The sequence below is a fragment of the Uloborus diversus genome, chromosome 3 (assembly GCF_026930045.1).
Source record: "Uloborus diversus isolate 005 chromosome 3, Udiv.v.3.1, whole genome shotgun sequence".
NCBI lineage: Eukaryota > Metazoa > Arthropoda > Arachnida > Araneae > Uloboridae > Uloborus > Uloborus diversus.
The window spans coordinates 158551036-158565762 of record NC_072733.1 but is presented as its reverse complement, the minus strand read 5'-3'; the positions used below and the strand labels follow the sequence as shown (position 1 = coordinate 158565762).

At 32.9% G+C, this 14727-nt stretch overlaps 1 protein-coding gene across 1 annotated transcript; it reads right to left on the bottom strand.

The window, feature by feature from the left end:
- Nucleotides 1-4683: 4683 nt before the first annotated feature.
- On the bottom strand, nt 4684-13293 carry LOC129219447 (low affinity immunoglobulin gamma Fc region receptor II-like). The gene is made up of 4 exons (XM_054853842.1): nt 13164-13293; nt 11830-11972; nt 6595-6774; nt 4684-4979 (listed from the first exon to the last, which is right to left on the bottom strand). Exons 1-4 carry the CDS (start codon nt 13291-13293, stop codon nt 4869-4871), a joined length of 564 nt encoding a protein of 187 aa, XP_054709817.1. The 3' UTR covers nt 4684-4868.
- Between the last annotated feature and the right edge of the window lie 1434 nt (nt 13294-14727).

Here is a 14727-nt window from a genome sequence, read left to right as displayed (position 1 = left end):
TAAAGTGTGGTTTTTCAAATTGTTTGAGGTTTTGTCGTGTGTTTTTGCGTATCACGGCATATCATTTGCATTTATTTTGTTTTTGAATAGCAGTGTAAAATATAAATACCTTGTTTTACTTATTCTGACGACCTGTCATTCTTCTGAAAGGGCGGTAAGTTCCAATCTCATCTTTTGTATGGTCCCTTAAAACTTTAAACTGGAATATCTCCCTGAGTTTTGGTCACACAAATGTCAAGTTTTTTGTGTTAGTAATATCTTTTAATGGAGATTATTTCCTCAAATATAAGTTAAGGGACCTGGGGCCCGTATAAAAAGTTACATTTTGTATTTTTTGACTCATTTATAGTTTTGCTTCAAACTTTCAATATCTTAACTCTTCATCTAAATTTGGACGTTTTTGCAATTGGAAGTATACACCTAGGACTAAGGTTGCGAAATTAAAGGTCTTGCATGTTAAAACGGAACATCCTATATATTATTAACTTTTTTAAGTATGAGTAGGAGAAAATGAGGGAAAACCGACCCCTCTCTTTTTATCGTACAACGAACTACTATGTTATGAAAAGAGTATCAATTATTAAAATAACCGTTGTAAAGTGGATGAAGTTGTGTTTAGTGTCTGTCGGCTAATCAATTAAGATGTGAAAAATTCTTGAAAATTTTCCAATCTTTTTGTCTGATTTTAAGGTGATAACGATACTATTTTATATTAGGAAAGCTAATAATATTGCATTGAGTAAGTAACTACATGAGTTCACTGTTTTTATTATTATACAAGGTCCGGCTATTAATTTCCAGGACTGACGTAACTGTAAGAGAACGAAAAGTCGGAAAATGACGTTAATGATTGCATACTGAAGAGCGTTTTCTTGCGCATGTGCGGTGCAATTGGTGCCATTCTGAAGTAAGTGGTTCTCGTGGAAAGTACGCATTAAAACGTAGCTCTTCCAATTCCTGTCGTCACCATAATGCAACTTTTTCAATCGCTTCTAGCGTGCATACGGACTGCGGCCGACTTGTGTGGATCATCATTGGCGCTTTTGCACCCATCCCGAAAGTGTTTAAATCATTCAAAAGTTCTTGAGCGAGATAACGCTTCCTCGCCGTAAACACGTTTCAACATTTCGTATGTTTTTGCAGCTGTCTTGACCAATTTCAAGCAAAATTTAATGTTAATTTTTTGCTCCATTTTCACTTCGACGACAGGAATTTGAGAGCAACGTTTTAATGCGCCTTTCCACGAGAACCACTTAATTTAGAATTGCACTGCTCATGCGCAAGAAAACTCTTCAATATGCAATCATTAGCGCCATCTTCCGGCTTTTCCTTCCCCTACATTTACGTCAGTCCTGGAAATCAATAGCCGGACCTTGTATTTTAGTTTATTAATAACATTTCATGGTTTGTGTTATAACCCTAGATTGTAAACGGTAAAATGACGGTTTTGCCTCACCCCAGGAGCAAAACGATCATTTTGTCAAGGATGACAAAAAATAAATTACTATTTACACAAACACTTAAGAACTCCGACTATTGCCTCTCAAATGTATAGGGCATTATACTGACTAAATTTTATCGAAGAAATAAGGTAGGGGGCCCAAATATCGCCCACTTAAAGTACTTTGCTTCCCTAAGGTAAAAATATGTCACAAATAAGAATGAAATTGATCTGAAGTTGTTGTGGCGTTATACGGATAGATATTGTCGCGATAAAATTTTAATATCATCAGCATGTTTGTCATGTAAATAAAAAATATCTAAACAATAACATTTTTCAGTTTCTAAAAAGATGCTCCTAATAGCGCCCACCAATCTTCTTAATATCGTCGACGTAAGAAAGCGCTGGAAAATCAAGGAAATAATTTAAGATCAAATATTATTATTTTTACATGCATTTGCATATATTTTTAAAAACATGTAGTAAGCTAACAAGCTACTATCTTAGGAAATACAAACCTCCGTGTCTTTCTCTCGCTCTCTCTCTCTCTCTCTCTCTTTTATGAAACCAACGAAAACACTTCATGCATCTTTACCAAGTTTCACCATGTTGTCGTACGAATAAAATCCTTTACATTTACATATGCCACATTTTGTGTCATCATCGTCTTTGCTGCTGTCTCTCTCATCTGTTCAAGTGAATGATAACTCTCTCTCTCTCTCATCTGTTCAAGTGAATGATAACTCTCTCTCTCTCTCTCTCATCTGTTCAAGTGAATGATAACTCTCTCTCTCTCTCTCTCTCTCTCTCATCTGTTCAAGTGAATGATAACTCTCTCTCTCTCTCTCTCATCTGTTCAAGTGAATGATAACTCTCTCTCTCTTTCTCTCTCTCATATGTTCAAGTGTAGGATAACTCATCGTCATCAGCTGAACGGAATGCATTAAGAGAAGGCATTCCCTTTTTTTAGTATTTCGCTCCTTTTTAATTTCATTAGCTTGTGACTTATCAAAAGGGAGCTACCTTTTAATTTTATTTAACTTTTTTTTCCTTCGAAGATATTTTTAGAGAACTGGTGAAAACAGCTGCTGATCCAGCCCTGAAATTTGATGTAGAAGGTAATGAAAAGGTTTATATTGGTTGATATTACTATGATCAAACCTGGGAGATGTTTCTGTCAAGTGTTCCACGAATGTTCTGGCTTTTTTTCATCTGTTCTGTGTATCATCTACTGGGCGATAATCAGAACACTTTGGTAGGCAATGTTAGGGTTGGAAGTGATCACTTTCTATTGGTTTCAAGGCATGAATTGTGCCTATTCTTTATTTGGAGAGACTTTTTCAGCTTTTTGCAGAGTTTGCAAAAACTATTCTTTAATCCGCCATCAGACTTAGGAGAAAACTTACTGCTCTTTGTGATAGTTCATTGGATGCTAAAATCCACCCTCAATTTAAAGAACCAGTCTTGTTTACCTGGTTTCACTACTTTTCTACATGTCTTGCTGTATGTGCGTCCCTATGTTTCGTATTAAACTTGTTTATTTATGTTCAACTGTTTGAAAATCTGTTTTACACAATCTTACAAGAATTAGGAACAATCCACCAAGCAAACATGCTGCCTTTGCTTCCATACTGAAAACCCAAACTCAATACACTTTAAAACCAATAGGCCATTACTCGTAGTTTTACATGGCAATAGTGAAACAATGCAATGCTGTTAATTACTACAATCTACATTGATAATAAATAGAGTATTTTTATATATCACCTTGCTAGAAAAACCAAAAAATTCACAACACAAATATAAAACGCACTTGTGTCATCTAAGTTTTACAGTTGACTTCTGTTGCTGATGAGTAAGTAAACTTTGCAGGATTCATCATCTGTGTTGTCATTAGGAAATTATAATGGTAGAAATTAGAAATATGGACAATATTTGGACCCCCTAACATTATCTCTAAATGTCTTTTATTCCACATCAGAGCGTAAAGGTGCGGATTCACCGCACTTTCTCTTGCAGTTTTAAGACCTTCATCTATAAAAGATCTCTGAACCTTAAAATACTTAACATTTTCAATTACTTAACATTTAATTGTTCATCGAAATAGTAAACTTTTGCATGGTTCAGAGAACGCCACGAAAATCCTTATTATTATTTTTAATTAACATTGAAAGGAGGGACGCAAAATATCATGGGATCTTTGCAAAATCTTTCATACAAAAAAAATCGATTACAATTTAAAAAATAGAAAATTTTCGAATTGCGATCAGGTTGTAAGTTTCGGATTGGGGATTAATAAACGTAATTAAAAGAAACGTAAAAACAAATAGAAAAACTCACTTCTCTATCTCAAAAGCTTACTTCCAAGATTTTTATTTTTTGCTTCATTTATTGATTTAGTTGGTTTGATATTTGCATTTATGCGTACTAATGAAAATTAAGCTTACTTTTACGCTCCTTACTCTTTTTATTTATTTGTTAGTTTATTTCAACGTTTTTATATTTTAAAGGAGAAGTAAGATAACAACGAATAAAATATTTTTATTCATGTTTACAACAAATAATGGTCAGATTTAAAATAGACAGAAAGTTTTCTTTTCCACAAGAACCAAAGATAATTCAGAAGCAGTGCGTAGTCGGGTATTAATTAAAGCAAAAAATAAAACAAAACACATAACGTCATGTATACAAACATTTTACTCCTTCTGCAGAGTTGTCTTAAATTATCGCGATGAGGGACTCGATCGTTGATCGGTAAGAAGTACAGGGCTAGAGTCGAGCAATACACAAATACCTTCCAACAAAGTTTGCTTTAATTTTCTCAAAAATGAGTTTTTACTGTGTCAATGACTAGGAAAAAATAAATGAGAAATGCGCTGAAGTTTGTAATTTAAAATTAAATCAAAATAAACATATTCAAAGTCTTTTTTAACAACCCTGCTAAATTTCAGTTCGAAATCCAAGTATTTTTCGATTAAAATCAAATGAAATTTTTCCCGAAATACTTTGAATCGATCATTTATAGTTTTGTTTAATGTATGCTTTGCATAAAAAACTTAGTTTAATTAAGTTAACTGAAAACTTATGTTTACAATTTCAAAACTTCGAAGAAAACTTTAATTCTATGATAAGAAGAAACATAGTTTATAAGTTATTAAAATTCATAACCATTCGATAATTTACATCGTTGATTAAATAAGATTTCACTAGGCAAGCAAGCAATAAATTGAGCTATACACAAATCCAGCTTTATAAACTATGCATAAAAGATACTTTTTATCCAATCTGTAAAGCAATCACGATAACATTTCTTTAATTTTTCTATTTAGTGCTTAAACTCACGTCAAAATTAGACATAAGAAGCACATTACGAAACATTTATTGATCCAATGAAGGTTCGAAAATAGGTGTGACGAAGAAAAATATTTCAATGCAACGAAATTCTCTCTCCGTGAATGAAAGGTCTGGAAAAATCATCAGGTATGGTACTTAAAGCGCGATCAGCATCTACATTCCAATTTCGCTTTAAGCGGGTACGCTGAAAAAAGAAGAAAAAAAATTATAAAACATTATTCAAAAAAAAAAAAAATCATGCATGATCAAATTTGATTTTGGCTGTGAGGTAATTTAATGTCAACATACCCTCAATAATCATAAATAGGGTCATTCCACCGTCACGTGCGGGTCGATTCGATAATTTCACCAACATTTTGTGATAGATCACAATAATTTTAATTAAACAGGAGTAAGCACATTTTTTAATATTTACATTTGTTTCAAAAATACTCCAGACAGAGGTTTGTTTTTATTAAATAATTTTGTTACTTAAAATTTAATTTATTTGCATGCGTCACGTGCGGAACATCCAAAGTCAACTTATTATTGTTTGGTGTATGCATTACTTAATATTTTTGCTCTATTAATGTAGCAATAACGAAACTAACAGAAGGTTTTGAAAGCTAAGGTTCCAACGTAAAGGAAACATGTCTTATTTGTTAAGAAATAATAATTTAAACCGTTTAAAAAATTATGTATGTGGCCATTTCACTGAGAACTGTCATTCTGTCCAACACGTGTGACGGTTCATATATTTCATAAGAAAAGAAATAATTTTAAAAGGTAATGACGAAATGTTTTGCTCAAGATGTCACACATACGTTTGTGATTTCTTAAGCAACAAAATTTTGCTCATTACCCTTTTAAATTATTAGTTTTAATGAAATGTATGTAGCGTCAAGTGCGGGACAAAACGACAGTTTTCCGGTCATCCAAAGTTTAATATTGTAATGTAAATTGAGACGAAAGATAATAGTCTTTCCGGCTTTTCATAACGATTCAAAAACATAACTATTTCTCAAAAATAGACTATTACTACTTAGTGACTTTTTCCTTGAACGCCGACTATATACTAGTTTGTTGAGATAGGCTTGTGAGCAAATTCTTCAATCAAACAAGGTGAAATAATTCCTTTCAAATACATAAATTGAAAGTGTTAAGACTAATTAAAATAGTATCACTCAGTTATATAAAATAGTATTCCTCAGTTATATAAACTGAGGAAATGAAGTATATTTTACAAAATCAGGCAATGCATTATACAAGATAAAATAGTAAATAATATTTTGGAAATGATTCGTGCAATTAAAGTTTTCAAATCATGCGAATAAACTTATATAATCATTAACCAGCTTTTGCAAATGCTTAGGCACGTCTTCTTACTGCGACTACATTAAGTCTATTCAGAAAATCATAAGTTCTTTTTAAAAAAAATAAAAAAAGAGGGAGGGAGCGCTACAATGTAAAGAGTGAATAAACAAGAAAATAGACTTTAATGAATTATTATTATTAATATGGTGGATTAGCCTACCATTAAATTTCAAGTTCGAATACTAATAGATGTATATCAAGAGGTAGCTGGAGTAATACTTGTGTGTGGTTTTATGCTTGCTTGTTTAATGGTTATTTCATATTTTCATTTAGATAATGAGGTGTGTCAAAACGGATGAAATTTTGCCTTTTTTTTTTCTTCGTCTTTTTTTTATTTGTTTAAAGTTAATTTCAAATATTAGAGGGATGATAAAATGTGCCAAAAAAACTCAGCAATTACAAATGCTAGTATTAACATGATTGGATATTCAATACTTGGATTTTACCACTGCTGTTACTGGCCGAGGAGTCGAAGCAATTTGGTCGACAGTTGGTGGTCGGTAATATGGTGCATCGGGTACTGTGAAAGTTGGTTCTGGACCAGGACCAAGCCATACTCCACTGTCATAAGAGTACTTTCCAAGCGATTGAGAGGAATCTCGACCGAAATCCATCTTACGATAAGCCTTTAAACATAAAATAGAAGTAAAAATTCGTCATTGGTTTTAGAAGGGAATAATTACTTTCAGGCGCAGCATAGCCATTTTTTTATACATATACAGGCTGTATTTGAAATTATTCAACAAACTTAGAGGATAGCATTCATCAAGACGAAAAAAAAATGCAAAGGAACATGGGGTCGTAAACGTAATGCATGCGCACTTTATACACACGAAACTGACGGATGCAAAACAGGTCTCAAATTTAATACTCAAGGAAGATTTTACACAATATTTTAGTTTTTGAATAAGGTTAGAAGCAGTTGTTGAACTGTGCGCACTGCACCACTAAATGCATGCGTTGGAATGACAACATACCAATCGTCCCAATGACGACCCGTTTTGATAAGATTTCGCCGATCGCTGTATTTTCAACGAGTGTTTAAGAGCTACATGCCACAACTTTAAACAACCGCTCTAAACCTTTGAAAATTGAAAATGTATAAAATCATCTTTGTATTACAAATTTTTGACTTGTTTCACATCCGTTTGTTTCTGGCTTCGTGTGCATTTAGTGCGTTTGCATTACGTTTGCAACATGCGGTTAAATTGCATTTCTTGTTCGTCTTGCTGAGTATTATCATCCCTCTAAGTTTGTTGAATCATTTCAGATGCACCCCGTATACAGTGATTTATGGTATATTTGACCTACAATTTCACTATTTAAAACTGCCCCTCCTCACGTAATAACTTAGTTCCATTGCATTTGTTGGCATAAAACATGAAATTATGATTAAATTCTAAAATTAAGAAATAATAATTCTTTAAATCATTTCAAATGAATTATTTGCCTGGTTCAAAATTATCCTCCCATTAAGGGTAACTTTGAGCCACGTCAGAAATGGGATCCAAAATAGATTATTTTAACAAAAGTATTCCAACGTTAAGACAAAAAATAAAGCTGCAAAACATTAAAAGTTCTCTGTTTTTATCTTTTTAGTTCAACATCCCAAAATTCCTATCATTTGTAATATTGCATGGAATGTTACAATGTAGGAAAATTTATTTCAGCAACTCCAAAAATAGCTCCCAAATAGTAACTTCAAAATTATTGAATAATGCAATTAGTTGTGCACAGTATTGTCAACTTTCTCTTCTAAAATGAGGAAGAGAAAATGTACTTAAGCTCGCCAGGAGAGTACAGCATTTGACCTTCTACGGTTTTCAAGGTGATACTTATTGTGCGAGGGCTTTGAAATTCTAATCCTTTCACTTTTTGTGTGACGAAAGAGACATAATTGGTTTTTAGTTGCTACCAAAAACAATGAAAAATAATAGTCATTATGAAGTTAAAATACTTTCGCTTTTTTATTCTCGCGCAAAACTATGAATAGTAATTGTAAAGTTAGTTTTGTTAATGCAATTTAACAAATTTATTAACAAAACTAATTAACTGTATTTACATATGAGGCAGTGAGAAGCAAAGGGATGTAAGTGGCAAAATTAAAAATTTGGAGATAACCAGTACACATGGTAGGTGAACCTGTCCTCTGTCTTGGGGCAAGAGATGGTACTAGTAGCCCTGATAGTTGTTGCTATACAGCATGATTTAGAAAAAAAATTCAATGACAGCCTACCTAGGATGTTATCTTTAAACGCGTTTTACTCAAAACTTGAAAATGTCCGCTTACATCCCTTTGCTTCTCACTGCCTCATATAAGTGGGTGTGGTTTTTGATGTTTTTCGTTATAACTTACATCGAGTATATACCCTTTGACCCACCCTGGGAAAGTTCGAAATGATGGACCTTCTTAAGCAAGCATTAAGTTCAAGTCAATCATCAGTGTTTAAGGCGTACTCCGCATTGCTTAAGTTCAGTTTTGAAAGTAGTTTCTTAAATTTTTTTAGCAAAATTAACTTTGTGATTACTAATATTTTTCATTGTTTTTGCAACAATTAAAAATCGGATTTCTAGTATTGTGTAGTTTTCTCGTTGTTTTGTAATCTAGTTTCTTCATTGAGTATACAATTTTGTTGTGAATATGCCTAAATCAAGAGTAGAAAGATTAAGATCGTGGCGGGAGAGAAAACGTGCGGGTGAAGTGACAGTTTAGAATGTAAAAAAAAAAAAAAGAAAAAATTGAAGTTTCGCTTCTTTCGTGTGTCTTCACAAGACACTTTTTTTTCTTAACGCTATAAAAAACCCAACAGTTTGAAGTGGCAAAGTTAACTCACGTGGCACAAAATTACCACAAATGGCAGTAAGTGAAAAATATAGAATAACTACATTGTAATACCGCAAAAAATATTTCTTTTGTTGATAAGTAGCTTTAACTGAGTATGAATGTGTTCATAGGTTAAACCAAATCTCGTCAGAAGTTTAGTACTATCACTGTCAGCAAAACGTTATTCACATTTCTTTCTTTTTTTTCCCCCTTCCCTGATTTTTAGAACATGAGTTAGATCTGACCTGATATCAGAAGGCTGAGAAATCCATGTTCGTAGACTTTAGTACAAATCAAATTGTTATTTTACATCAGATTGTAATGTATGAATATTTTCAAAAATATAAAGTATTTCATGCATTACTGCTTTCTCGTTTGGTTTTCAAATTTCGTTACCTTTTCGTTCAACCCGTGAAAGGTGTGATTTTGTTTAAACCAAAAGTATTGTTCATGGCTATAGAATTAAATTGCACTATTAATTAAAAGAAATATAATTTAATTGAAACTAGAGTTGTAAAGATATCGAAGACTTTTAGAGAGAAAAGTTGGCTTTAAAACTTGACAGATTACCATGAGAAGCTACTCAGCGTACTTATTATTTATTAACATTATACTGACAGAGTGGTGCAGTGGTTAGGCATTGTCCTCTTACGCTCAATGGCACAGGTTCAAACCCGGCTCCAGTCGGGAGATTTACAAAACGCAGGAAATCGACAGCGTCCTTGTCATATGATTATGCAAGATGTAAAAAATCCCTCGAGTAATCGCTTGGCTTTGAGTTCTCTTGGAAAAATTAAATTCCTAGTGCAGTTTCGCATCAAAGAGAGCCTAGGTTTCTCTCTCTGTTCGGGAAACTGGGTGTCAAAATTCTCATTGAAATGGCATTCACCGATAGTGGCGGCACATGAAGGAATGGATGCCCTATCGGGGGATCGCACTAAGTCTGCAAAACGTAAAGCCTCTGACGCAGCCGCATTAGAAAGTAAGACTTGTTAACATTACGGCAAAACTCTTCGGACTGTTGCTGACTGATAACAGCCATAGGATCTTAATTAAGAACAATAGTAAAGGGTTAGCAAAATGTCCATAGATTAAGGCTTTTTCTTAACTTATTGATAACATAATGATTATTTTTTAAACATTTTTTAGGATGCTATTTATCATAGCACAGGCCACTATTAATAAGCATTGCTTATTTAAAAAAAAACAGCAAAACTTACCTTTTTATGATAAAGATTAAATCAACGAGCTTCCTCCCAAAAGATTATAATATTATAGAACGCAACTATTAAGCTCTCTAGCTATGGAAATGAGCAATTAAAACTTGTAATGATTTCAATGTATTTCTGTTTCAAAAAACAAAATCGAATGAAGCGGAGTCAGAAAATACAATCAACCAACTAAACAGAATAAGTCTCAAAATTAAAAACCTTTTTTCTGCAACTGAAATCAATAGCATAGTAGTTAAAAGCCTCAAAAAAATATTGGTCACTTCAATCCAAAACAGAAACAATGCTTGCTCTTTAAGGTTTTATCAACTTCATTACTTGTATTATATCGATACTTCAGAAGCATTTTCGGTTCAAACAAAAGGATCCATTAACCCCAATTACGTTAGCTGGGCTATTATACTGAATTGTTTATCTTTCCACCTTAATTACCTCTCACTACTTGGTTTTCAACGAGAATGATTTTTTTTTAAACAATAAAGAAGAGAATAATTGTACCGTATTTGAACACAAAATTATATATGCAGTTTCGCTTCCTCATCTTAAACTTAAAAATTATAAACTGAAAAATAAAGATTCCTATATTTCAAGAAATTTTTTAAAAAAACCCTTCAAATATTTTTTTATTTCTCCAAGTAACGCTGAGTTCTATTATATCCTATAAAAACGCTTTTTTTCAAACACATTGACACAAAATGTAATTTTTCACAACCCATATTCACCGAAACATGAAACGCAGCGTTTTGTGACTCACACGACTGACAGTACGTAACATCTTTTCGGAGAAATATAGCGGCTAATAAGGATTTAACATTATATGTTTGCATAGAGTGCGTTTTATTCAAAATGTACGAGCGGTTCTCGTGTGTTTTTACGTATCATAGTCTAACATTTGCATTTATCTTTGAATATCAATGAAACATATAAATATTTTGTTTTTATTCTTCGACAACCTGTCATTCTTTTGAAAGAGCGATAAATTTCAATCTCACCTTTTGCACGGTCCCTTAAAATTTTGAACTCTAATATCTCCTTGAGTTTTAGTCGCAAATTTTTCAGTTTTTGTGTTGTAATTATTTTTCAATGGTAATCATTTCCCTAAATATGAGTTAGGGGACCTATGGTCCTTATAAAAAGTTAGATTTCGATTATTTTCACTAATTTCCTTTTTTACTTCAAACTTTCAATATCTTAACTCTGAGCCTTATTTTGACCATTTTTGCAATTGGAAGTATGCATCCAGGAATAACGGTTGCAGAAATAGTGGTCGGGGCTAAACGGGGACAAGCTGCATATTTAAAGCAAGACCAAATAAAAAAAATTCCTGTCATATTCTTGTTCTTCGATTTCAAACTGTTTAGAATTGTCTATTATTATTCTTGATAGAGACAACTTGTATTTCTTTGTAGACCAGCGTAATTTTAATTACGTATGAATGTTTAATGCTTGTTTGCCTTAAATTTACAACATAAATTTGTTTTGTTGGTAAGTAAAAGTGAAGTTCCAGTTTTTGAGTCACCATATACAATAATGTGGCTCAAATTAATGATTAGTCTGTGCGTAATATATCAATTGGCTTGCCAATAAACGTATAATAGCAAACAAAAGTATTGAATAAAGGAAGTTACCTGGTTTCTGTTTTTTGCAATGGTACGTCGAATATAAACCATTTTTCTTGCTAAATAAACTATTGTTATGACAAGCAAAATCATCACCAATAGTGTTACACAGAGCACAACCAGGATCACCAGAGAAAATGTATTTGAACTTCCTAAAACAAAATATCATGAACTAATAAGAACATGTATGAACACATATTCAGAAAAAAAAAACCTGAGGCATCCTACACACGAGGCAATTAGTTGAATCAACGTTTTGAAAATTTTCTTTGTCAACTAGTTGACTGGTGTTATTCGTTGTGTTCACATGAGACAACTTTGTTGAATTAACTGTTCTTCTCGAACAAAAAGGGAACACAAAAAAAATAATTTCATAACTCACAATACTAGGCTAAAAGGAATTGATTAGAGCAGCGGTTCCACAACGCTGTCAGAACTGACTGAACGCCATTGACACAACTAGTTCATTTATGGCTGATGAGTTGACTGTTGTGTGAAGGATACCGGGTGATTCCTTCACTTTTCTACCGGGTTACACTTCCTAATAACCACCTGTTCGAAAGTTGATTCAACTAAGTCGCCTCGTGGGAAAGATGCCTTAGAGTGCTAACTCGTATAAGAAAAATATCCTGGGAGTGCTGAACCCTTCTAAGACCATCTACACACGAGGCGGTTAGTTGAATCAACTTTTTGCAAATGTTGCCTGTCAACTAGTTGACTGGCATTTTCGTTGCGTTCACACGAGATAACTTATTTAAATCAATTTTTCTTCTCGAAAAGAAAGGGAACATAAAATATATATTATTCGTGTCCTGTACCACCGGATTAAGCCGAATTTATTCGAGCAGTTGCTCCAAAATGCCTTTAAAACTGAACTGAGTTGACTCAACTAGTTTATTCGTGTGTAGAGCGAAAGCTTGGCAATGTCCTTTCAGTTGATTCAACTCATCGGGATGAGAATGGTAGAGACACATGTGCCTGGCGTGCTTGACGGGTAGACTGTCGTGTGAAGGATGCCAAGCGATTCCTTCATTTGTCTACCTGGTTGCATTTCCTGATAACCGCCTGTTCGAAAAGTGATTCAACCAAGTTTCCTCCTATGAAGGAGGCCTAAGAAAAATAACCTTGAGTGCTGAAAAATACCGACAGGTAGACAATTCCAACTCGTTCTGGGCATGTTGCATTTCACTCTTAAGCGACTTGTGTTCAGCAATAGTTGTAGAAGGATATTCATAAAAAATATTGTCAGAAAATTATTCAGTATATTCAACCTATTAATTTATAACTAGTGACTAATTTACCCAATTATATCATGGAATATCATTAGAAAGAAAATACTTTACCTTCGGCATAAACATAAGTACTGCCTGAGGTCATCAACATTCGTCCGCTTAAATCAGATAAGTCAAGCTTCTGCCCATTGATTTTTGTTTTCAGTGAATCAGCCGCTTCAAGAATAGATTGATCATCCATAACATTGTTATCATCATTAAAGTCAGACAATGTGAAAATAACATCATTTCCTGCAACAGTAAAAGACTTTAGATTAAATAAATTAAAATAAAATCTTATTAACAAATTTAATTTTTCACTTGCCTATTTAAGAGCTAAGTAAAAATATTTTCAATGAAACATTCATGAGGATAACCAAGAGAAAGTGGGGGTAGTGTCGTTTCCATCTCTTCCTTCCTTTTACATATCGAGTTTTTTTTTTTTTTTTAATGTCTTCTTATTGCAAACTTAATGTTTTATTGTCTGTGTAAAATTTAAATATGAGTGCTTCTATGTATAAAGGCGGCAATGTTTATTTCTTTGCTTCTTTCTTTGTGCGCAATGCACAGGATACTCCATAGCGCCTACAGCCGAAATTCGAACATACCCCGGGGTACCTTGATGCTCTTTTGCTAAATTTAGATTTTTTTTTAAAGCTGAAATTTCACGTATTTTATCTAATGGGAAGGGGGTGGTTAGAAGCATTTTTTTTCTGTATAAGAAAATTGTTTCATTTCTTTCAATTAATTAGAAGAGGATATATAAGCGCTTCTAACTGAGGGCACATTCAAGAGGCTCTCCACTCGATTCACATTAGTTTACATTAAGCAGGAAGTGTAGAAATTTGAAATTTACTTACGAAATTTTCTTTACTTTTTTAAACATTTAGGAAAAACGTATTATCGTTATAGTATTTTACTTTATTTTAATTTTTTTTCAAACCATTTAAGGAAGCTTTACTGTATTTATTTTGGGTTAAATTAATTTTGCGTATTTTAATTGATTTTATTTTTCACTTGGCTTTATTTGCAATACAAATTTTAATTCAATTTATTTTTTTGCTTCTATGGAATGCGGAATGATTATTTTATATGAATTGCGTTCTACATTTCACTTAAATTCTTTTTTTCCACGGGAGACGAGAAAGTGGGATTTTCCTTTTATTCTTGGTTCAATGTGTTTTTAATTACGTTCTATTTCTGCGGAGGAAGGCAAGAGAGTGGGTATTATCGTCTAACGTTTTCCTTGGAAAGATCGGAATGCTCAGGATCATTCTACGACAAATCACCCAAATTAAATATTCGGCCGGGCCTCATGTCTCAGATTTTGTCCATTACATTTTTTTAACAAATATATATCTATGAGATAAGCTCAAATAATTTTTTTTAAAGATTTTTTGAAGGAAATTTATTGGAGATTTTTTTAAATTCGATTTTTAATCACTTTTCTAAATTAGGGGAAAAGGGGGCTGATGTGAACATGGGGCACAAGGGAACATGGTATGTTTTACTAAGATCGCTTCAAGCAAAAAATCTGGAAAAAATTCTCAATTAAGGACAGTATCAGTTGCACCTCTTGGTCTAACATTTAGAGCAATGAGTCATTTTATGTTTCAGTGGTGGTAAGTTCTTTGTT

Excerpts from the sequence above, each read along its gene's own strand:
- LOC129219447 (XM_054853842.1), bottom strand. The coding sequence starts at position 13,293 with ATGGATGATCAATCTATTCTTGAAGCGGCTGATTCACTGAAAACAAAA. Across the intron at positions 11,973-13,163 it reads TACTTATGTTTATGCCGAAG|GAAGTTCAAATACATTTTCT; the intron begins GTAAAGTATTTT and ends ATTTTGTTTTAG. Across the intron at positions 4,980-6,594 it reads CTCGGCCAGTAACAGCAGTG|CGTACCCGCTTAAAGCGAAA; the intron begins GTAAAATCCAAG and ends TTCTTTTTTCAG.